General features: G+C 33.7%; 1 protein-coding gene across 1 annotated transcript in view; it reads right to left on the reverse strand.

Annotated features, from left to right (window-relative positions):
- Positions 1 to 24,444, reverse strand: part of LOC129743955 (bridge-like lipid transfer protein family member 3B) — a 55,277-nt gene that overhangs the window by 16,614 nt on the left and 14,219 nt on the right. Inside the window, 4 exon segments of the mRNA XM_055736204.1 lie at positions 6,267 to 6,508; positions 6,568 to 6,687; positions 6,751 to 7,622; positions 7,754 to 7,955. Coding sequence (XP_055592179.1) covers positions 6,267 to 6,508; positions 6,568 to 6,687; positions 6,751 to 7,622; positions 7,754 to 7,955 — 1,436 coding nt within the window.

The following is a 24,444-nucleotide window of genomic DNA, read 5'->3' on the forward strand; positions in this document are numbered from 1 at the left end:
TTTCAATCCTCTATCATTGTTTTGTCACTTTTTCATAAGGACCTCCCAATTTTTAATTTCATGACCCTTTCATGAAATGAAATTTCTGTAAATGTAAATAACTCAATTTCAAGTAAATTCTTTAAACTTTTCGTTAAACATGTGCTGGTTTTTTATTTGCATTTGTAGATCTCTCACATATAACAATTTTGTTGAAAATTTTGGTTTCTGTTAATTTATTTCGATTTGTTAGCTTTTTTCAATATAATTTTTCAACTGCTTTAGTGACAACACATTGCTTTTCTACAAGTGAGGTCAAGAGCCTTCCAAAAAACGTTTTCAATAAACAGAATTGTCTTTAAAGCGTTTTGTTTTAGTTTTCAATGTCATTTTTTAGTTAGTTTCCGTCTTGATCTGGTCACTAATTTTACCCTAATTTCACTTCAAAGTAACTATTTTGCCCTACTTTTTTACCGCATGGTCGCTTCTAGCCCTGATACATGACAATTTTTCAATTCTATTTTTGAAGACGTTCTCGCTTTCTTGGATTTTGGTTTTCAAAGCTTCTAAAAATTCCTATTTAATGGAAGTAATTTTTTTTTTTTTTTTTAAAGATATATTTAATGGAAGTAATGATAAATTGCCATCGTTTACTTTTTACCACTTCACGACAGTTTTCGTATGCTATCACGACTTCAGATTTGAGCAAAACAGAGTCGGATCTTCTTCGGACTATAGCACGAATGTTCGAGTTTACAACGTTTTTTTTTACTTTTGTCTGTACTTTGAAACTTGGAAGAAATATTGTCACTCAAAGAGCAACAGTGCACAATTTATTCAGAGAAATACTCAACTCTTTCAATGGGGCGCAACTTGTGGTTGTGATGCAACAGTTGTGTGATTTTGAAACGTTAGCTGTTCTGAGAATCAACCGAAGAAGATTAGGGATTCGAATGGTTGTTTTCTTACAGGGTGGCCACAACATTTTCATTTTGAAATTCCCGGTTTTTTCCCGGTCAAAAATTCAAGGTTTTCCAGACTTTTCATTATCTACTAGCTGACCCGGTGTGCTTTGCTATTTAACAGCATATCAAAGTTTGAGATGAAGAAAAATTAAAAACATTTAATCAATTCAAATTCACTCATTGTATTTTTTTATTTCAAATTAAAGAATTTCAATTTTGAAATAAATATTTAAACAAAGTGCATAAAGAATTCAAAATAATTGTATCTAAATTTATTATCGTAAATCAATAATTTTCATAGCGTAGGAAAATTGTAATTGTAATTTATAATTTTGTAGTTTGTAGTTCAAGATAAAATTCTGATTAAAATTTGAAATTGCAAATTTTTAAAGAAATTTAAAAAGGAACAATGTATTTTTTGTAGCAGCCATAAATCTTATAAAAAAAAATTTCAAAATCCTCGACTGCAGTCTAGAACTTTTTTAAAAATATTTTTAGCATGACTCAGTTCTGTAAATAATTGAAAAATATATTTATAATTAAAAAAAAAAGTGATTTCATACATAATTTACACAGATCTATTTTTTTGCAAAATAAAATATTTTTGCACTTAAAAAAATTCTCAACGTTTTTATGGTTCATTCAGTAGATGTTAGATTTGTTATGCAGAAAAATGCGAATTTGATTTCAGTGAAAAAAGTTACAGTTCATTGTTCAACATATATTTTTATTTTGAATCAGTTTCTAGGCGTCAAATTATGAACAAATAACTGTTCCGGTTTGATTGGAAACAACCCCGTTATCAGGGAGAAAAATCTTATAAGTTTTTGCAACCACACGCTAAGCTAAGGCTAACTCTAAGGATTTATGCAAAAACCAATTTGAAAAGTGTACGAATAAGGTTTTGGAAATCAAAGAGACTTAACAGTGTACATTTTTTTCAACTATAAGCTCAGTTATGAAATGCAGATTACAATAATTAAAGCCATTGTTTTAAAAATTGATTTTATCGTCTTGAATTCGAATCATTTTTCAGATTCTATCAAATCTAGTGATATTGGGTTTTACTAAGTTTTGGGCTAAATCAAACATTTATATCTAATAAACAGACAACCCTCCTTGAAAAACAAAAACTGATTTGAAATCTATTATTATCCTTCATTTGTAGAGGATTAATATATTACCTAGCATTTCTAGTTTCAAAGAAACAGTAGGTACTTGAAAAAGATTCCTGAAGTGTTAAAAATACAACAGAAAAAATATAATTATTTTTGACATCATTGAATAAGATTTATGAGCATTTGATATCAAAGATTCAAATTTCTTTAACAACTTTGTTGTCGACTGCTAATTTTTTGACTTATGCTGAAAAAATATTTGATTTATTTAGATTTAAAAAAATCCAAAATATCTTTTAATTATCATATTTTACCATACTGTGATGAATAAACTCAGTTTTCTCAGAAGATTAAACTACTCGCTGTCTTCGAAAAAGTTTTTCATTCATTCGAAACTTTCGATTGAAGTATCTTAGAAAAGTTCTAAAATGTTGATGAAAAATTTCATAAATCACCCTTGAATTTCAAAAATTAGAGCTAGCAGAAAAAAAACCCCAACTGCAAATTTGGATATGTCGCCCTCAAATAAGTCTAATCAGTTTTGAAACGCTCTTCAAACAGAAGAACGTAAATGTTGTTGCCTTGTACCATCGAAAAGAAAAAAGTAAAAATAATCAATTTTATCTCAATATTTAGTTATTTTGTTTAAATACTTCACTCGAAACAAAAATGTGTAAATTCTAAGTGAAGTACCATGCAATGTTGAATCATGTTGACATTTTTAAAGAATTTGCTTAGTGTCTTCTACCGACCTAAACACACCCTCATAAAAAAAGTTCGTGAAAATTCTGAATAGCGTTACATAAATTTCATATGAGTATTTTATTTCAATTTAAAGGAATCTCAACATATCCAAGCTTTAAAAAGTGTAACTCGAAATTTTCTGGATAAATTATGACCAGCTATCGAAAAATGTTAATTTTGAAAGAACACCTTAAAAAATGATTTGAACCCCTTGATAGTATTTTTTTAACTCTCAAGTTAAACATTATCACTCGAAAATTAGAATATTAGCATCTTTTTAAAATTTCCAAATTTGAAACAAAAATTTAACTTTGATTCGTTTGTTTTTACATGATTGATAGTTTTTTTTTAATAAGTCATGACGTGCGGTACTTGAAAAAAAAAAAAATTTAAGAGACTTTTTGGATTTCTCATCTCTTTCTTCGAGGCAGTTTTAAACTCTGGGTTTCGGTAAAATTTGTGATTTTTTTTTCAATTTAGAGGGATAATTGAAGAGAGATCAGAGTAGTTAACAAACTTAAAAACTTATGATATTCCTTTAACACAGAAATTCAAATTAGAATTCTGAATTTTGAATTTCGGATTGAATCCCTGATCTTGGAACCAAAACTGAATTTCGGTTTCCTTTTGTCAATTTTCCCGGTTTTGGGTCTTAATTCCCGGTTTTCCCGGTTCGATTTTCAATTTCCGGTTTTTCCCCGGTTTTCCCGGTTCTGTGGCCACCCTGAGTAGTAATACAAACACCGTTACAAGAGAATTTTATATAATAGATGCAACATGATGAACGTGTTACGGAACTCCAATAGCGATTTCCTTGAAGCTTGCCAAGTAGCTATACGACCTATTGAAAACAGACTGAAAAATAGTTATTTTTTCTCAGCTTTGTTCTGACAGTTCTATTTAGTGTGTTAGGAGACATCTGGTGGCCCAGACAGAAAAAAACCGAAAATTAGTTCAAAAAGGGTGTTGGGATTTTTTCACAAGTTTCGTGGGCTAGCTTGTACGTCTGTTCTCTGTGCTTATACTACCCCTTGTACGCCCTGGTCAACTGTTAATTCTTAATTAAATTTTTGAAAAGCTATAACATACATGTAAACCCATCCACATAATTGAACTTAATCGTTCTGGAAGAACGAATCGAGTGCTTCATTTAGCAATACACTTTCTATATCATTGGGTGTAGAAATAATCAATAGAATAATTACAATTGGTTGTGCATAGGATGTTTGTTATACAAATCAGTGAAAATCATAAAACAACTTCAACAGTTACTTTTTTCTTTCACATTTCTCGATATTCAGAGGCGAATGAATGCAAAACAATCATGTAAACACAAACTATGTATAATGTACACATGATACTGCTGATAAAATAAGTACAATGTCGATGAATTTTTAATAAGCTACGTACAACCAACAGTTGTCTACAAGAAAATTACTTCAAGTCTACAGGAACAGTTGAATAAAATATGACTTGATAAATCTCTGAACACACGCTAAAACATTTTCAAGCTAATAAATAAAGTGCGAATGAGAACATTGGAACACATTTAGACACTTCTTTACGGGAACGACAAAATGAAGACCAGGAATTTCTTCAAAACTTTGGCGGACATATTTGTGGACTATTGCAACAACTGTTCGTTGGTGGGTGTTGGTTACATCGCCGATAAGAAATACCACTTCTCGGAAAGGTTGTTCTGGCTTGTATGTGTACTGCTATCATGGACCGGGTCCTACTATTTGATAGCGTCCTACATGGAAACGTTTCACAACAACGCCGTCAGTATGGTGATTGAAAATGTTCATACAAGGGATACGTTAAATTTTCCTTCGGTCGGAGTTTGTGAGATGGGATACGCCAAGGAGGTTTACTCAAATCTGGAAAAGGTTGTGTCCGGCATGAAAAAGAATGAGGACACCGAATATAACTTCGACGTGGAAGACTTTATGCTGCGGATCATATTTCATAACTTGTACAACTACGGGTCGATCATGTCTTACTGTGCCCCGTACAAGGATTGTACGGATGGCTGTATCGAGTGTCCTATTTCCGGTTATAACCGATTGGCGGCAAGAGTGCGTGCCTCGTGTGAGGATCTTTTCGAAGAGTGCTCTTGGAATGGGAAAAAGTTTGATTGTTGCCAGTACTTTCAAGTTATTCAAACCACCATGGGTTCCTGCTATGTGATGAACTCGATTCAGTTCACGGAGAAGTAAGTGGTATGTAGTTAATGGTTTTGCACCGTTTATGATGTAATAATTTTTCTTTGAAGAGGGGGTCCCAACTGGCTGAACATGGAAGTTTCTAGTGACGATGGAATGGGAGAATTACTTCTAAATGTAACCAAAGCTAGTTCGGTAAATGGGAATATAATTATGAATTTCGACACCCCGTAACTGATGCATTTAAATTTTCAAGGCATACATTTTGAACGAAGAAGACATTCCGCACATGCTGCTCACGACGCTGCAATTCGCTCAGGTTCCGGAAGGATATGCCGGTACGGTTTACTTTACGCTTCAAAATGTAGTCAACGATCCCTTGGTGCGTACTGTGGAACCGGAAATTCGGCGGTGTGTATTTCCGGATGAAATTCGATACGCCAACTACCCACGCTACAGTTACAGCGTATGTGTTACTGAGTGTCTGAAGAATGCACAAATTCGTGTCTGCAACTGCTGTCACCACAATCTGATAACGAGTGGTAAGTTACAAAAATTGTTCAAAAAGGCAAGAACTAGGTAATAAGGCAATGAGCTGACGAAAAATTAGGTTAATGGTCTTCAAACCCTTAAACATATTTCAGATGACGACACCAGTCCCATTTGCAACTACGATGGATTGCTGTGTCTGGATCAGAGTGATTTGATGTTTCCGAAAACGACGATCATGCAACCGTGGCGTACAAACGGTTTGGTTTGTCCGTGTTTGCCGTCTTGTAATGAGCATGAGATCAATGTTGTCGGCAAGCAATCCGTGATCGAAAACCGCGATAGTCGGTCAATTTTGTTTAAACTGATGTCAATGCCAAGGCAACGTTACAGAAGACAAATTGTACGTGAAAATTTAGATGTGGTTGTGTCCATCGGCGGTATTTTGGGATTGTTCATGGGTGCAAGCATTTTCAGTTTAGTGGAGTTGATTTACTTTTTCACGGTGCGCATTATCTCTACAACATACTTTATTAACAAACAGGCTATTGGAGAAACAACGAAGGAGCCCACATTTTAAAAACGGTTGTCCCCAATAAACTTTGAAACAGAACAGTGCGTGCGTGATTTTTCAACCCTATAAATGTTTAATACCTTTTTTCCTTTTGCCCAGTGCTTTTGCGTCAATTTGTAAGGCATAGCGTGCAGAAAAATAAAGAAAGCGAACCATCAATTTAATTCGTATTACAATTCACGCATTCGGTTGATAAACAGTTGATAAAACACGTGACATTAATCCAGCTTACCTGTGATGAACTCTTTGGGCATTTGCTTATTACCGGATGTAGTTACGCGATACAAGGAAAATTCCTCGACCTTCATGATTACACAAACGCACATTAGTTTTGTCAGATTGTCTAGCACAAGTTTGTTCACGGAGGATATTCCCGGTTCCGGTTGAGAGCCGGGTGTGTTCGGAACGCTAGAACCCGACGCCCCAGGATTACGTGGCTGACTAGGAGAGGTTTGCTGACTGAAATTTGTGGTTCTGAATAGAGACGAAAAGGCTAAGTTATACAATAATCTACGGTTCCCATTCATAGCTACCTTTCCAAACTGGGGTGCGGTGACGGTCTATTCGGTTCACACAAGTTTAGAATCGATTCACGGAAGGCGTTGAGAGATTGTTCCAGCCAAAGAGCCGGTGGAACTGAAGCTTCTTTATACCTTTCGGACAAGAGGAGAGAAAAATCACCAAAATGCGACAAAAGTGTTTAAGAATTAACTCACTTGGGCCAATGGGATCTGTCGGCTTTGGCTAGGTGATACGGATAGTAGTCAACTTGGAATCCATGGACCGATATTTGAAGAGCTCCACCGTCCTTCAGATTAGGATGACTAGACCGACCGATGCCAGGATCGTCACAAAGATGCAGATCAATCCGCTGACTAAAGAAATGATAAGATGTCTCCCGAACGTCGTAAATATTGAAATATCGCTGGGCTGCCGTCAATTGTTGCACGTCCGGAACCTTCGATGACTGTGCAAGTTGAGCCTGGTACTCCGGAAGTGTCTCAAGTTTTTTCTGGGCTTTCACTCTTTGCACCACATTGGTCGAGGCTTTTATTAGTCCGGTCAAGGAGTCAACAAAATGAAGCGCTGCCTTAAGCTGGGAATCGGTCAGAACCCACAACAAATCGTCTAATATTAAAATTAATCTACTAGCTACTATACTACAATCCGACAACTTTTTCTTGATAATAATCCTACAGCGCGCTTGATTCGTTATCAAACGCAACGGTGTTAAATTTTGGTCCTGAGTAGAGCTAGCTTCTATACGTACGGTTTGCCAGGATAGTTCCTTGAATATCAATATCAAACCGCGAGTCGGATCTTTCAGCCGCGTCACTCTTAGATCACCCAGTAGCCATTTCGGCGTGCGGGACTCAACCCTGATCCTTGACATCTGAACAGAGGCGGTGAAGGCAGGGCTTTTCAGGTTCACATTGACCGTATTCACAACGATTGTAATCCCATCGATAATTTTGTGTATGTAGCTGTACTTCCCTTGGGGTACTGCTAAACTGGAAAATCCAGTCGTTGGGGTACCACTGCGTGCTGTTTCACATGTTTCGATTGTGATATTCACTTCATCGAGTGTCTGAAACAATACATACGCCTTAAATTCCCAATCTTTCTAAACAAACAATTTGATGACCACTCAATCTCTAATTTTCCCGAGGTATAATCATTCAAACCAAGAAAAATACAACAAATAAAAAAAACACTTACCAGGGTGATGGGGGTGCTTTTCAGCTTGGTCCACGATATTCGGAAAGACACGTGATTGCACCAGGCCGAGGTAAGGCGCAGCCATCCGGGCAGCTCCAGCAGATCGGTGAGCACATTCTCGTCCAGCTGCAGGTTCGAGAGCTCACCCTCGCCTCGGAACGCACTCAGGTTCACCTTGTCCGGCGATAGATTTTTGGTGTAGCTGCAACGGAAGGGAACAAGAAACTTTAAGAAATTGGCAATTTACAAGTAAACCTGAGAGAGTTATTCAGTAGAGTAATAGCGGAGATATCTTAGCATCAAGATAGTTGGGCTGTTGTTCTTTCGAAAAAAAATCGTTGGTGACGCCAACACAATGATGCTATCGCTCCGCGAGATGGGATCTAAGCTTTACAGCTCTCTCTTCTCAAGCACTGCAACTTTGCACTCAAGCTTTGAGTAAAATCACATCGCAGCAAAAGTCCTTTTTTCTGCTAGAACACTCACAAATCGGACTCTACACCAATAATGAACTTTCTTGGAAATAGAATTATCGGTATAAGATTCTATGCCGGACCGGTATTAACAAGCTTTTTAAAAAACTGGCATTGTTTGAAAGAAACCAAATAAAACATATCCCATATCCTATCACAAGACAAAGCAGGATAGAAACAATCAGCCAGCAAGGATATTGTCGAATGATGTATCGAGCGATGTGTGTGTGTAAACCGGCATTAGAAAAAAACATTTTTTGTTTCCAATCGACGGCAAAAACCCACCAGCCAAGATGAGCTGTGGGCAGGCGCAGTCCTATGGGGGGGGGGGGGGGGTTGATCGGGGTGATCACCCCCCCCCAAGCGGCAAAAAACCGTTACAAAATACTCGTAAATGCTCGAATTTCTATAAAAACTTTGAACTTCCCCTAGTAGATGTGCTTTTGAATTTTCAAAAATTTTCCACTCCGTGGGGGTGTTTAATCAAAGGAAAAGTTTGTTTATCACTTAAAGGCTCAAGATTGAAGAAAAGTCGGTTTAGAAATGTGTGACTTCAATCTACAGTCTTTGGTACCTTCTAATCTTTCTGTTTGACACCAATATTTAACAAAATAAATTCAATCGTACAACATGTTGAGGCCGCATGGAATCCAATAAAGAATAAAAACTATTTACACAGCAAATTTTTTTTTTGCTAGAAACCAGTAAAATTTAACTGATTTTTGTCCCACTGACTTTCCAGCAAAATTTTAAGCAATTTTAATTGCTTTAATTATAATTGAATTTTTGGGATTCTAAATCAGATTTTCAAATTTAAATATCAATATTAATCTCTCAAGGCAGTCATATGTATAATGAGCAATTGGTTATTTCATTTTTCTTGAGCTACATCTATTAAAATTTAAAAAAAAATGGATTGCTGGACTTTTCTAGCAATTTTTTTTTGCTGGAAACCGGGCAAAAATTCACTGTGTATAAAAGCTGTTTTAATATAGAGGAATTGGTATTTTGAGAAAGAGATTTACATTCATCTTCAAAACTCAAAATCTGCTTCACAATTATAACACAAGGAAACAAAATTCACATTTTCCGAGGTGCAAAGAATTTGAAAACTGACTTTGACTTATTTAGAGGTACTAAATGCAAATTTGTAGTTTTCTATATGCTCTGTTTTTCGGTACAACTTTTGAAAATACAAGGTTTAAATTCATTGAAAAACATTGTGCACTTTTTAGCAAAAGTGTACAGTATAAAAAAGATTAAAAAAAAAGATTCTAACATCATGATCAATTTTTCTGAAAACTGTGAGTAATTTATCGTGACTTCTGGACGACAAAATAGTAGAATTTAAAAAAAATGATCAATTTATTATTTTCAAATCGTTGTTTTAGGAACAAATCTGTATCGTTTTTTTGGAAATTGGCCACTTAGTGGCATTCTTCCCTAAAATCTGCATCGATGAATGTATAAAAGATAATTTATAGATTCTAAATAATTATTTGTTATTCATGTAGGTCAGTTGCTTCATCAGTTATCATTGATCGATTAAACTCTAAACTTATTAGTTTTCTGACAAAAAATTTGATAAAAAAAATCGCGTTAAGGGTGCAAAATTTTTGCAAAATCAGATTGCTTATGTTTTATTTTTTTCCCTTGTGGATTAAATCTTTGCCGTTATCAGTCGATTATTTTTTCGGCAACATGACAATCCGTCATGCTAACATTCGAAGGAGCTGTTCGTAAATTTTGACTAATACTGTTGGATTTCAAGATCTACACCAATTATATCGCCGAAACTGCTTTCACCTCATCCACATTATAATTTTTAAATTTTAAGTTAAAATCCAGTTTAAGGTTTCATACTCTACATCTGAAAGTTTGGCTCTTTCAATTGCAATTGATAAATTTACTTCACTAAATTAATCCTTCAAAACTTAATTCCATGTTTTTTTTTTATTGTAAATCAATATTATTTCAAGAATTTGGAATAATAAATAGGTACCTACATACAAAAAACGATTTTTCACTTACTTTATAATTTATTTGTTGCTATTTCATTTGTTTCAGTACAATGAAAATTGAAAATTTTGTGTTATAAACTGAAATTCAAGAGCAAATCAATTAAAATTAAGTTCCAGAAGCTTCATACTTCAGTATCTGATTTTGATAAACTTATTTTCAACTAAATTGAAATTGAAAGTGCTGATTTTTTATATTGAGAATTTGAAAAATCGAAACCAGAATTTTGAACGAGGATTGTGTTCCAAATTATAAATAATATTACTAAATTTCCAAATCACTATTCAATAAATTACTCCAATAAAAAAATTTAATCACCGTTAATCAGTTTGAATTTTATGCAATAATAAACTAAAACTTATTTCAAAACTATACTTTTTGTTTGACCTAACACTAATATTCAGAAGCTCAATAACGCTTCATTTGTAAAATGACATTTATAACAAAAAATTCTTTAAAGATCTTTGAAAATGAAAATTCCAAACTACCAGATATACAAAATATGACAATTTTCTTTTTATTAACTTTTTTTTGCAGTGAATGTTATAGATTTGCTGGTTGTTCTATTAATATTGAAAAAGTTTGTTATAAGATTTCATTATTCTTCTCTTATTTCATATTTTTCGAAATTCATCTGATTTTGTTCAGTGAAATTGAAGTAGGGGATACCGGCCAAACGGCTGACGGCCAATGCTTTCGTTTGATAGCCAACTCATATGGTACACTGGGTAAGATATCGGACTGGCAAACCGAGATGAGATGTTACAGTGAGTTCGATTCCCACTATATTTTTTGTGATTATTCAATAGGATGAAAATCCCACAAAATGTAGTGCATCATTTTGCTTGTGAGATCGAGTCTTAATGCCAGTAGTACTTTTCCAATCATATCATCCATCTTTGGTACACTTTTCAGCGTATTTTCGGCACAAAGATTTGCTAAATGGGCATTTGATTTTTGCAACCTCTTCTATGGGTGTAGTATTCGTGTTATAACTCAGGGCGTTCCACTGACACTTCCACTTTTAATTTTGGGAACATTAACCTTAAAAAGACCGTGTTCATCGGCTAGCTGCTTAATTTTTGCATTGAAATTTTTGGAGGTTAATTTCCCCGTTATCGTCTGTACACGCCAGTTAATGTTCGTAAGAAATGTAAAAAACAATTCTATGAAATATTGAAAATCAAACGTCACTTCACTCACACAATAATTATGTTTATATTATTTACGGCAATGTAAGTTGCACTAGTGCACGAGTGTGCGTGACAAGTGTTTGAACTAGAGGTTGAACCCCATCACGTCGATCCTTACTTGGCGCTAGTGTGAATGTCGCCTAAATTTCGTGGAAGCCGATAGGACCTGATAATAGATTTTTTGACGGGTTCTATTTTTTTCTCGAGTTCTATACTTTCGATCGACCTGACAATGAACTGACAATGTGGCTTATTCTGCGGGTCGAGTGACGTGACACGCGAAATTTCACCACTGTCTAATGACTCAAGGAAATGCTTTTAGGAGAGAAACGTAAATTCGGATGAGCGCCGAAGACCGACGACAGCTGTTCATCCGAGCTTAAAATTGACGTCACCTGGCTCCCAGAATAGTCCTATTTACCGCTGGTAGTGTTCGTGATATTATGCTGGTTGTTTCACCAAGCCTTTTCAGTTTTGGGACAATTAACCTAAAAAACGATGATGTGTGTCGATTGGCTGTTCGTTTTTTGTACCGAGAGTTTTTGAGGTTAATTGTCCTGTCTCATCTGTACACGCTCAGCTAGTGTGCGTAAGAATTGTCAAAAACAACTCTATAAGGCATTTCCCCACTTGTCAAACGAACAGCTGATTTCTCATGTTTACAATTTTCTGCACCTGGTGGTAGGGTAAAAAGGGTAAAAATAACAACAACACTACGCATGTTCAATGGCCGGATAATAACGAAACCAAATTGGCGGTGCAAATGCAATGGTTATGCAAAATTTTGCATTTTTTAAACTACCCAAAATTAAATAATTGCAGACATCAAATACTTTGAAGGTAATGTTGATGTTATGTAATGTTAAATTAAAAAAAAATTTCTTTTGAAGAAATAATTGACCAGTGCTAATCTCCCAAGCTCAAAATAACGCCAATAGGTGTTTACATTTTTCAAAACAAAAACAAAAAGCTACCTTACCACCATCTGTCTCAGGAAATACTCTATAAGCTTAAATTGCATGGGAAAATTTGGACCTAAAATCCCAAAAAAATCGAAGCCGCAGATCAAATGGCTTGAAATAATACATATCTTATATGAAAAATTCAATCTGCTATCACAGTGGTCGGCAGACTGCGGCTCTTTAAATGTGAAGTTGAAGTAGCTCAGTGTGAGAAAATTTTGATTTTTTTTTATAATTTTCTATAATAAACAGACATAACATACATAAGTTTTACTTCAGGTCAGACATAGGTAGATTTCATCAGGATTAAAAAAAAACTAAAAGAACTACTATAGAACAAATTAATAGCTACTTATCAAATACACTGCACCAATTTGGAAAACAATATGAAATTTGGAAATCAGTTAACGTTTTTCACTAAAAGAGTGATATGGCCTTCGAGAGCTTGGGGCATGTTTTCTTTGAAAAATTTCTAAAAAAAAATTGAATAAAAATACATTTTTACGGATACGGATAGGTATAATATTTTTTGTTTTTCAATTTTTTAAATTTGAATTCCATCTCTCCATGTTTCTTTTAGTATCCTTGATCACATTTTAAAAAATCCAGTTCTTCATTTTCGTTCTAATTTTGAACATGAATTTGGAACTCTTCTAATTCGGACTTCTCTGGTTCACAATTTTCAAGTTTAGGATACAAATATTATATGCGGTAAACTCAAAACTTAGCGCTGGATTTAACTAAGGAATCTTCATAGTTTTTTTTTATAGTGTAGGGCAACTTAACTATTAAAATGTGAATTTTATTCGATAAGCTTTATTAATAACATTTTAACATCGTAAGCAATATTCAGAATCAGACCACGGTTTGCATTGAAATTTAAAAAATGAATTCGGGATTCAAATTCCAAAGAATCCTAAATCCATTTGAGAGGTTTAGACATTATATTGAAGATTGAATTAAAATCTAGAAGAAATTACTCGAAATAGTTACGATTTTAATAAAATTGAGAATCTGAACTCAAATTTTTATAATTTGAAAACCAATTCTATAAAACAGATTTTTTTTATGAGAAATCAAAATTAGTAATAAGAGAACCGGTTCGGAATTCATAGTAGACTTCTGTAATAAGATTTAACTTGATATTTCATATAATCTATATATATAAAAATGAATGTGTGTCTGTCTGTCTGTTTTCTATAGACTCGGAAACTACTGAAGCAATCACCGTCAAAATTGGCATCTGAAGGTTTTTGGGCCCGGAGATGGTTTCTGTAATAATTACAAACCGCTCCGACTTAAGGGAGAGGGGGCTCCCATACAAAATTTGTAGTTTTTCGAAACAAATTGAAGTCATGGCATCCATTTTCTCTAATTTTTTTTCCTTGGGGCAGTTTGTTTTTGTCTCCATGGTCAAGGCGTCGCGAGAGGATAGTAACCATGGCATAGCATACTGATCAGTGGGAATATTTTGGCGCGTATTTCTCAACCAAGCATTTTCTCAATGCAAGGGGTGGCGATATGAAGCCTTGATGTAATTTTTTTTCAACTTAATTCATAGCTCATTTGTACAGCACATGGTTATGAATGACGCCTAGATGTGACCCAGATTGTCATTTTGAAGATCGAATAAAACATATAAATTTTTTTTGCCAATTTAGATAGTGTTAATGTAGGAAGCATTTGTTGTCTAAAAATATAAATTTAGTTCTGATTCTAATGAAATAATGGTAGGACACTTTGGGGACAATTAAAAAAAAAAAAAACAGAAAGTAAAGAATTTACGTAGATACAATCTTTTAACCCATTTCGCCTACAATGTTATTTTTCAATCATATTGATAACAGAAATATGAATAAGATGTTTTTTACAGAGGTAAATCGCAAACATTTTGTTGGACATGAAAAAAAAAGTACTTAACTGAAGTTTTATCAAGCGCTATTCAAATTTAAAGAGGATAAAAAAAACCCGATCCGACACATGAGCTGATCAAGAGCCTCTTCTTTAAATTAGATAAGATAGAACTGACGTGTGCATAAGAGAAAGGTATCAGTGAAATAAACTAATTTTTATTGAACAAAAGTGAGGGAATTCATTTTCCGAAAGAATTTTCATTCAAGGAACACTAGAGCATGTCCAACTTTTCTTTGTTACAAAAAAAAATATTTTCTTCTAGAAATGGTTACTTCAGCCTAAATACACAACTGAAACGAATTTAGAAATGAAAATGGGAGCTTTTTATTTTAAATAATTCTTTAAAAAAATATCGTACTTTTTGTTAACATACCAATTCCAGTACGTACTTAACATGAAAAGTGTTTTGTGTTACATGGCTGCGTGAAAGAGACTTTTGATCCACATATTTTTTGAAAAGTGAGACATTAGAACTGATATTCAACTGGAAGCAAAATTTTTATGAGAAATTTTTAGTAAACCCCTACAGTTTTAAAAAAAATATTCCCTCCTGACAACTCACACGGTGGGGCAAGAGCAAACATCGAACTTTTAAGAAATTCATCCTATGATTCAATGTGGTGGAAAGACCAGAAGGGGTATTCCGAATGTTGAAGCGTTGATTCTGAAAACTGAAGCGGATATTTAAAATTCTTAAATGTCTTTGGTAATGAAGGTCATTTACTTTGAACAGCATTCGTTAAAAGTGGAGTATCAAACATAAATTTATACTGCAGCAATAATGCAGATATAAATATCAATGAAATTTGACAAAACAAACAAGCAGATATACGTATCAAATCCATTTTAAAGCCATTACTCTGACGCATCTGAAAATAAGCTTTGCATTATACTTTCCCCAATAAACGGGGAAAATGTTAACTTAGAAATTTGTTTTTGCCAACATTTTTGAATATTTGACTTTCAAAGAGAAAATAAAAAACGCTGAAAATCTATTTCGTGATGCAACTGATGTTTTTTTTAAATATTTAAATAGTTTGCTTTAATAAATTTATTTAAAAAAAAGAAATTTGCATTGCATAAAATCGATAATTTTCATACCATGACAAGAGCTGTTTGGGAAAACTTCAAGTTGTAATGTCTCATGTCCACGAAGTTGGCATATGGCGAAACCTTTTTTTAACATAATTTTGCGCAAAAAGGATAGATATTCAAACTGCTGGGAGAGGATGGTGAAAAACGCCGTTTGAAAGTGGTTATTTAAAATCCTTTTCATCGTTTTATTTCAAATTTCTATAGCTTATTTTTTCAACAACAAAAAATACGCCATCTAAAGCAAATTAGGAGCTGTAGATGATCATAATACAGGATATAAGGAATATACTCAAAAAACTGTCCCGATTCACGCGTTTGATCGATTTTCGAAATTCTATTCCCATAAAGTACAATATGCAATAAATTCCAACATGCGAATCTTTTTCTTTCAATTTGAAATTTATGTAAACTCGAGCCGGGTAAATCAGCCTATCTTCTTCAAGCAGTGGGGGACAAAATTGGAAAAGATCAAGTTTCAGTATATAATGTATACCATCTTTGAATTGCAATTCGGAACTCCAGCTGCCGCTCTTATTTCAAAGTTGTTGGTTCTGAACTATGATGAGGTTTAATTAAAAAAAATGCTTACAAAAATCTAAATTTGAATAAATTTTTACAAATTACATTTATTTTTGGAAGGTGTTGCAAAGCACACCGGGTCCGCTAGTCTATATACACTGCCGGCCAAAAGTTTGGGATCACCCACTAAAAAACATGCAAATTTTGATCGTTCATATCTCAGCCGTCTTAGGATATATTGAAAATCTTCTGATCTCATTTGAAAGATAATGAGCAATAGCTATCTCGGAGGTATTTTTCCCAAATATAATGTTTTAGTTTTGAACTTAAAACTTAACCTAAAGTTATAACATTTTCAAAAAATCGCACTCAATATTCAAAGCCGATCATCTCGAGATAGGGTGGACCAAATCTCAAAATTTGAGTGGCATTAGAATTCCTGTTCTTTACTTCTCAAAAAACAATCAAAAAATTTTTTGAAAAAATTCAAAAACGTATTTTTAATTAATAAAATAGACACTTGAGTTGTCGTCCAAAAGTTTGGGATCACCTCTTTGTATGGTGAGTTTGGGATCATTCTTATAAAAACATGCAAATTTATTTTATTCATATCTTTCTCATCTAACATCGTATTGCAGATCTGAAAGGTTCATTTGGAAGCTAAGAAGTTGTTATTTTTTAATAAATTCATTCAAAAATTATATTTTGAAGTGATAACCATAAAAAAATCACCTGAAATTTATTGTTTTTTTGAAAGTTTCCAGATTTTTTTTATAGTTCTCACCTTAAAATATAATTTTTGAATGAATTTATTAAAAAACAACAATTCCTAAGCTTCCAAATGAACCCTTCAGATCTGCAATACGATGTTAGATGAGAAAGATATGAATAAAATAAATTTGCATGTTTTTATAAGAATGATCCCAAACTCACCATACAAAGAGGTGATCCCAAACTTTTGGACGACAACTCAAGTGTCTATTTTATTAATTAAAAATGCGTTTTTGAATTTTTTCAAAAAATTTTTTGATTGTGTTTTGAGAAGTAAAGAACAGGAATTCTAATGCCACTTAAATTTTGAGATTTGGTCCACCCTATCCCGAGATGATCGGCTTTGAATATTGAGTGCGATTTTTTGAAAATGTTATAACTTTAGGTTAAGTTTTAAGTTCAAAACTAAAACATTATATTTGGGAAAAATACCTCCGAGATAGCTATTGCTCATTATCTTTCAAATTAGATCAGAAGATTTTCAATATATCCTAAGACGGCTGAGATATGAACGATCAAAATTTGCATGTTTTTTAGTGGGTGATCCCAAACTTTTGGCCGGCAGTGTATATAGAAATGAATTTCTGTCTGTCTGTCTGTCTTTCTGTCTGTTCCCTATAGACTCAGAAACTACTGAGCCGATTTGCGTGAAACTTGACAGGTGGGGGTATTGGAGGCTGGGGAAGGTTCCTATTATGGTTTGGGACCCCTCCCCCTAACAGGAAGGGGGGGAGGGGCCTTTCAAACAAAAGACAATTTTTTGCATAACTCGAGCACCCATCAAGCAAATGGTATGAAATTTGGCATGGGGTGATATTTTGAAACGGAGAATATTTCAATGAATATTAGGTACCCCTCCCCCTCTCAGTGGGGTGATAGGAAGCACTTTCAAAAAATCGATTTTTTTATTTTTTTATTTTCTTATTGTAAAACATTTCAAGAATGTTGTGTCAAATTTTCAAGTCAATTGAAGCAAAACTCTAGAAGTTATAGGCCTTTATCTCCTCCTATATAATACTGCAAGAAAGCAAGAGCAGAAACTTCAAACGCGTTTTTCTCGAAAGCACATTTTTAAAGTCCGTGGACATCGTCATTTGAAAACTACTTATCCGATTCTTTTCAAATTTGGAACATATTTTCTACATATAAAATACCAGACCCCAACGTTCTTCTTTTTTTATTTTTTTACTTTGGGGAGATTTTACAGGTGAAAAATGGCGGATTTTTAAGTGAAGAATCGTAGTTTTTACTTCAAACAGCCACAAAAATATCATAAATTTTTTTTTAAGTTAAATAAAAACGTTGGGGTCCAGAAAAACATCTATTAAAAATATTTTGCTCTGATTTTTTGACTTCAGATGATTCTGTGCTGAGATACAGTGTCCACCGCAAATCCTGTTTTCTAAAAGGCATCCTCGAAAGTACTTCGTCACCGGGTCATTTTTCAATATTTTTCTACGAAAAAATTACTAAATGTTCTTTTAACAATGCTTTGTATAATGCAAAAAATTTGAATACATTTGTTTGAACGATAGCTCTAGAAAAAAATCGTGAAAATGGTGTTTTTTTTATACCCGTTAGACCCTACCCACCCCCCCCCCCCCCCCCCCCCCTTAAGACTTCACAGATTTTATTACAAATTTTTGAAGAGAAAAGATAACCGATTTTTCCATTTCGCTCGAATCAACGGAATCAATTTCATGTAAATATCAGCCAAGTGCATCAAGATTTTGTTCTGGATATATAAATATAGTTTTTTTTTTGTTTCGATTATAGTCGTTTTACTATCTTTTTTATGGCATTCGCGACTTCATCAACGTTACAGTTGGCGAATCGTTATTAAAAAAAACTTATCCGGTACAACTGTGTTCGATGTTTACTCTTGAGCTCGAACTCGCGGACATCGGCTCAGGAGACAACAGACTTGCCAACTGAGCTATATCACAAGCCATATAAATATAAATATAAATTAAATTTTGAAAACAATCTGTCGTAAATTACCGCCATTCAGCTATTATCATTGTAAAATTGTAAACCTTGAAGATTTTAGCTTTAACTATTATAAAAATATTCAAATTCCGATTCAAATTGGAATTTGATAAAAATTTTAAAATTGAATGGTTTCGATTTTGTTGAAACTAAATTTTAGAAACGTTATTATAGACTTATTGATTGTTTTCAAGTTTGACTGATTTTTTTCTATATTTTCAACTGCTGAAATTACGGAAACAGCGAATAGTTATTATTTAAAATTATATCTCCCTGATGTTTGAAGAAAGAGAAAAAATAAAATATTTGCTACGTTGGACATTCTTTTGGAATCTTAAACGATAAATCTATGAATAAAAAGTTAGACAAAAAAATACCATTTTTTTCTTGATTTGTTATTTGTTATTTATTTCTGATCAACGGATCACCTGTTGATCCAAATGATTACTTAAAATTATAGTTAAAAAACAAAACAAGTAAAGTAATTAATTTTCTTTTGAATTAAAATAAAATTCATTTCTTCTAACTTTCTATCCGTCTATAATTTTCACAATCTTTAAATGGGCTTGTGAAATGTGATATAGCTCAGTTGGCAAATCATCTGTCTCCTGATCCGATATCCACGAGTTCGAGCCCAAGAGTAACCATCGAAGTCAGCTGTACCGGATAAGTTTTTCAATACCTTTCTGCCAACTGCAACGTTGACATTAAGTCGCGAATTTCATAAAAATGGTAAAACGACTATAATCGAAACAAATTTAAAAAAATCTTTAAGTGCTGCTTAGAAATTGCTTTCTAATAAAGTTTTACTCGCTCATTTCCATCATCTTTAATTTCTTCAAACTTTCTATCCGTCTAAAAAATTTCATAATCTTGAAATGTTCTTATTAAAAAAGGACATCATTTTTTCCGATAAGAGGCCGATAAATTGATTAACATTAGAAACAATCTTGTTCAAACACTAAGTCTTAGATAATCAATTCAAGTGCCAGACATCTATAGACACAACGTACCCGAGCAAAGCAAAAAGGAATTCATAATCAATCTTATCAATAAAACGTGGAACAGGAAGCTTTTTCTTTCCAACTGATAAATTTTCAAACTGACAATTTCTTACCAATGTGATAGCATCGTCTAACATTGCAAGGGAAAACATCCTATTTTATCCTAATCATAAAGTTCAATCCTAAAAAATCAATCGAATTGAGCATGTGGTAAGTGGATTGCCTTCGAGCTACCAGCATAATGTGTTTCTACATTCAAATGAAATATAAACAGTCCTATCGAGCAGCGGCAAATGAATTCTAACATGTATATTGTAATGTACACCTTGTCCGTGAAATCGATTTTATTTAAAGAATAAGATGGATTGGGATGTTATGTTATGGATGTTATGTTTTCCTAATAGGTTAGTAAAATGCCACTGCGTTGCATTTGTTTTCGCTATATTAATCAATGGGTTGCCTGCTTCAGCTTCAATTAAATTCTGAATTTGAATAATGAAAGTATTGAATTCTACCTATGATACGCTAATTTTTCTGATTTTCCATGAGTTTTGCAAGTTTTTCAACAAATCTCTCATCAATTTTTTGAATAGTTGCTTCAAGCGGTTAATAAAAAAGTGTTGCTTCTAACTAACGAGTATTTATAACTGTCAGGTAACCCTCGTTTTTTTATGATCCGGCGGTAAATGTAAAAAGTACCTCCCTTTAATATCTATAGTAAAGTCCTCACTAGAAGCTAGCATTCAAATCAACTTACTGTATGCGGACAGGCAAATCTCAGGCGAAGCTTCCCTACACTATGAAACAGAGAATGTACCTACCCAGAAAACGATAAATTATTGCAACTTTTTCCACCTTCTTACTGTTCGTGACGGTGTTTTTTTTTTACTCTTGCTTCTACAAATGTGACGTATGATATTTTAACCTAGTTAAAGTGTCGCGTCAACAGAAATGCTAATAGTGGAGTTGGCATTTTTTTTTAAGACTTGACAATTTGGTTGTCAAGTTGGCAACTGCATAAGTTATTGAAGTATATGAAAAAAAAGTGTCGATGGAAATAACTTAATAAACCTCTAACTAAGAAATTTTTGCCGAAAACTAGTTTATTCAAAAGTTTGAATTTTCCAAATTTTGCTAAATAAAGACATGAAGCTATTTTTTAGATTTAAAAAACTTAGTACGTACCTACTATTATAATTAATTTTTTAAATGATAATTCACAACAAGTGCTCACTAACGTTCAACACATTTAAAGTCAGTAGGTATCAGTTTTATAAACGCAAAGCAGTAACGACGGTCAGTAAATTCAATTTTACAACTCTCAGGCGTAAGCACGCAACGGAACACGGTTACAATGAAATTGACGAAGGGTTGAGGGCAACTATAATTGACCAAAACATGTTGGCTCCGATTGCTTGACAATAATGGCGCAAAAAGAAATCTGTTTTGCTCTCTTTGTGTATAGTAGGTATATGGTATCGTTTTACACAAACTTCTATTACTCATTGAAAAAGAAGGAATTTAAGTGCATGAGCAAATCATATTTTTATTAGATAAAGAGCGAACGCGAAATTATTGCGACACCGAAAATGTCATACCAATTTTCTTATAATATTTAGAAACAAACCAAAATTTTGGGGTAGTTTTATACATATATTTACTTCAAAAATCTAAATGGATGGAGCCCTGAGTGTAAAACTGAACGCATATTCGCTTCAAAGCCTTTACAGTGCCATATGGTACTAGTTTCTCAGTTTTTTTTTTTCATTTTCCTAACATGTCCTCTTCGTCTTTGACTGTATTCTTACTCTTCCGAAGTTCCCGCTATATTATTGCCCAGTACTGCTCCACCGGGCGCAGCTCCGGACAGTTTGGCGGGTTCATGTCCTTTGAAACAAAATGGGCAGAATTGGCCTCATACCACTCAAGGACACTTTTAGAATAGTGGCACAATGCCAAATCTGGCAAAAATAGCGGAGCTTCGTCGTGCTGCTGCAAGAACGGCAGAAGGCGCTTCTCGAGGCACTCAGATTTGTAGACCTCGCCATTTACTGTGCCCTTTGTCACGAAAGGCTCATTCCTCTGTACTTGGATATTTTCTTCTTTTTAAATTTGTCGTCCACATCGAACTGGCTCTTGCCGGTGAAAAACTTGAACTCCTGAATTGGCTTAAAATCGGCTTTTATATACGTTTCGTCGTCCATCACACAGCAGCCATATTTTGTCGGCATCTTCTCGTAGAGCTTCCGTGCCAGAGTTTTAGCCGTCGATTGTTGCCGCTCATCGCGGTTTGGGAAGTTCTCTACCTTGTATGTATGTAGTCCAGCTCTTTTCTTTGCATTCTGGACGTAGCTCTGCGACATGCCGATCTTTTTAGCCAAATCACGGCTTGAGACGTTGGGATTTGCTTTAATCATCCGTTTCACCTTTCCCTCCGTCTTTTTGTTCTCCGGTCCCGGTTTTCTTCCAGTTCCTTTGCCGTGGTCCAACTTCAACCGCTCCTGGAACCGCTTCAACACTCTGTTGACGGTTGAATTTGTGAATGTTCAACATTTTTTCCAAGTACCAGTGCGATAGGTTAGGAAATTCCAAGTGTTTGGGAAGAATTAGTTCTCTCGACTCGCGTTGGTTCACCTCCAATTTATTTGATTTCGAGTTTGACAGCATGGAAACAATACGCATCAATGAGAAAGTGTGCCAAATTTGATTGATGTTTACCCAATGGTAAAAAGTTATGCTCCGTTGAATGTGTGCATCACTTAAAATTAAAATCATACAATCAATCAACTCATTTTTAAAAAAAACGCTGTGGGCCATGGGCCCACAATTGTAATTAGAAAACTGTCAGAAAAATACTCTAAATTTCTTTATAAGGAGGATGGAAGGATGGAATTGATGTACTGTGTTGGAATTAAGAAATTAAACAGCGCATTAATTAAAACTTTCAAACAAATTTAGCTAAAAAGACCCGAATGAACAACCAAAGTTTAAAAGGTTATTAATAAAATTTAAAAAAAATAAGCTAAAGGGTGTTCCACATCAAATTAGATCACTTTGTAAATGCTGTAGAAAATCACTCATTGGGTATTTTTACTTGAAAATTTCCAGAAAGATAGCTGAAAGTGTCTATTTTTTGTATTTAAAAAATAGAGTCAGCAATGGGGCAAATTTATTTATTAATCTTCAGAAAAATGCTCAATTCTTTCAAAGAGACTTTCGAAAACAAATAGTATTCTTGCTGCAAGGCAGAATCTCAATACGTCGCTCGGGAAACTACAAAGCGGATTCAGTTTTGGCCCCATCTGCAAAACTACTGGACCAATTTTCATCACACAAACCTTTTTAGAATCGACTTCATAGCTAGTTTGTTGTTATCATGCATGGAGGCATCGTTAAATTCAGCAATAAATTTTTAACAACATCTCGATTTACAGTAAACATTTATATCTACATTAAGATTGCCTAGTTTTATCCGGGTTTGCCCGGATATCAACACTAAATTTTGGAACAGTCTGACCCGGCCCCGTTGCCCGGATTTTATCGAAAAATGCCCGAGTTTTGCCTTAATTTTTTCACTTTATTTGAAAAAAAAAACAAATTGTGTTGTACCTATTTTTCTAATTTATGCCTCCAAAACAATATGTTTTGAGCAAGTTTTATAAAAATAATCATGAAAGGTATTATTAAGCATTAAATATGGGAGAGTTGGGAATCATGGGCCACTTTTTTCAATGCTCCATAACTTGTTTATCATAAAAGATAAAATGAAAAAAATAAATGGTACGATTTTCTACATTTCAAATGTATCACGAGGCAATTTTTTAAAATTTTTATTAAGTCACTAGCAAGCCTGGTAAACTTCGTCCTACCATGTTCTACTTGGCGTCCATATTTCATTTTTCCTAGTTTTCTTTACATTTCCCTTCTTTCCTTTTACTCGAATCGTCCCGCTTAATTCTATTAAAATTGAACCTAAGAATTTTAACTCAACGGGTCTTTAAAATCCAATTTTTGTAACTTGTTCCATAAATAACTGTATGTTGATAATATGTGTGTTTCATTTGCTGTATTCCATTTAGTAGATTTATTCCGTTTTCTTCGAGTTCACATTAAGGTTTAAACCGAAATTAAAAGATTATAATTTATTGGAATATATTGCTTATGAATCTTTTTAAAAATAGCATTTTTAATATCGGGTCAATTTTTGGAGTATTCGCCGAATATTTTGCCTAACGCAGCGCTTTCAGTTCCCCATTAGCTTTGGATGGTGTATTTTTAGAGCTGAAGAAATGAATCATATAAGAAAAAATTTCAAACAGCTTTTTATTCACCATCCTCATTCTTCGAAGCAGTTTGAATTAAAATCCATATTTTCATCAAAATCATTTCCAAAAAGTTTAACCCGATACTTAAGTTATAGACTTTACACATTTCAACATAAAATGTTCCCAAACAGCACTTGTCATGGCATTAAATCTGACGATTTTGTATACTGCAAATTCCTTCTTTTTTTATTCAAGCAAAAAATGCAAATTAATTCCTTTGAACTTTAACCCAATGAATCAAAGAAACGATAGGTTTTAAAAAGAGGAAAACCTATGTTAAGATATATTCACCCATTATTTTAAAGATTCTAATTGAAAAATAGGGATTTTCAAAATTTCCTGAGCATTGTTGGTGGTGATTGTCATGTCCCGATAAATGCATAACACACTGTAAATGAATTATTATAAATTCTCATTTAAGATGAGA

This window comes from Uranotaenia lowii, chromosome 2 (assembly GCF_029784155.1).
Source record: "Uranotaenia lowii strain MFRU-FL chromosome 2, ASM2978415v1, whole genome shotgun sequence".
Taxonomy (NCBI): Eukaryota; Metazoa; Arthropoda; class Insecta; order Diptera; family Culicidae; genus Uranotaenia; species Uranotaenia lowii.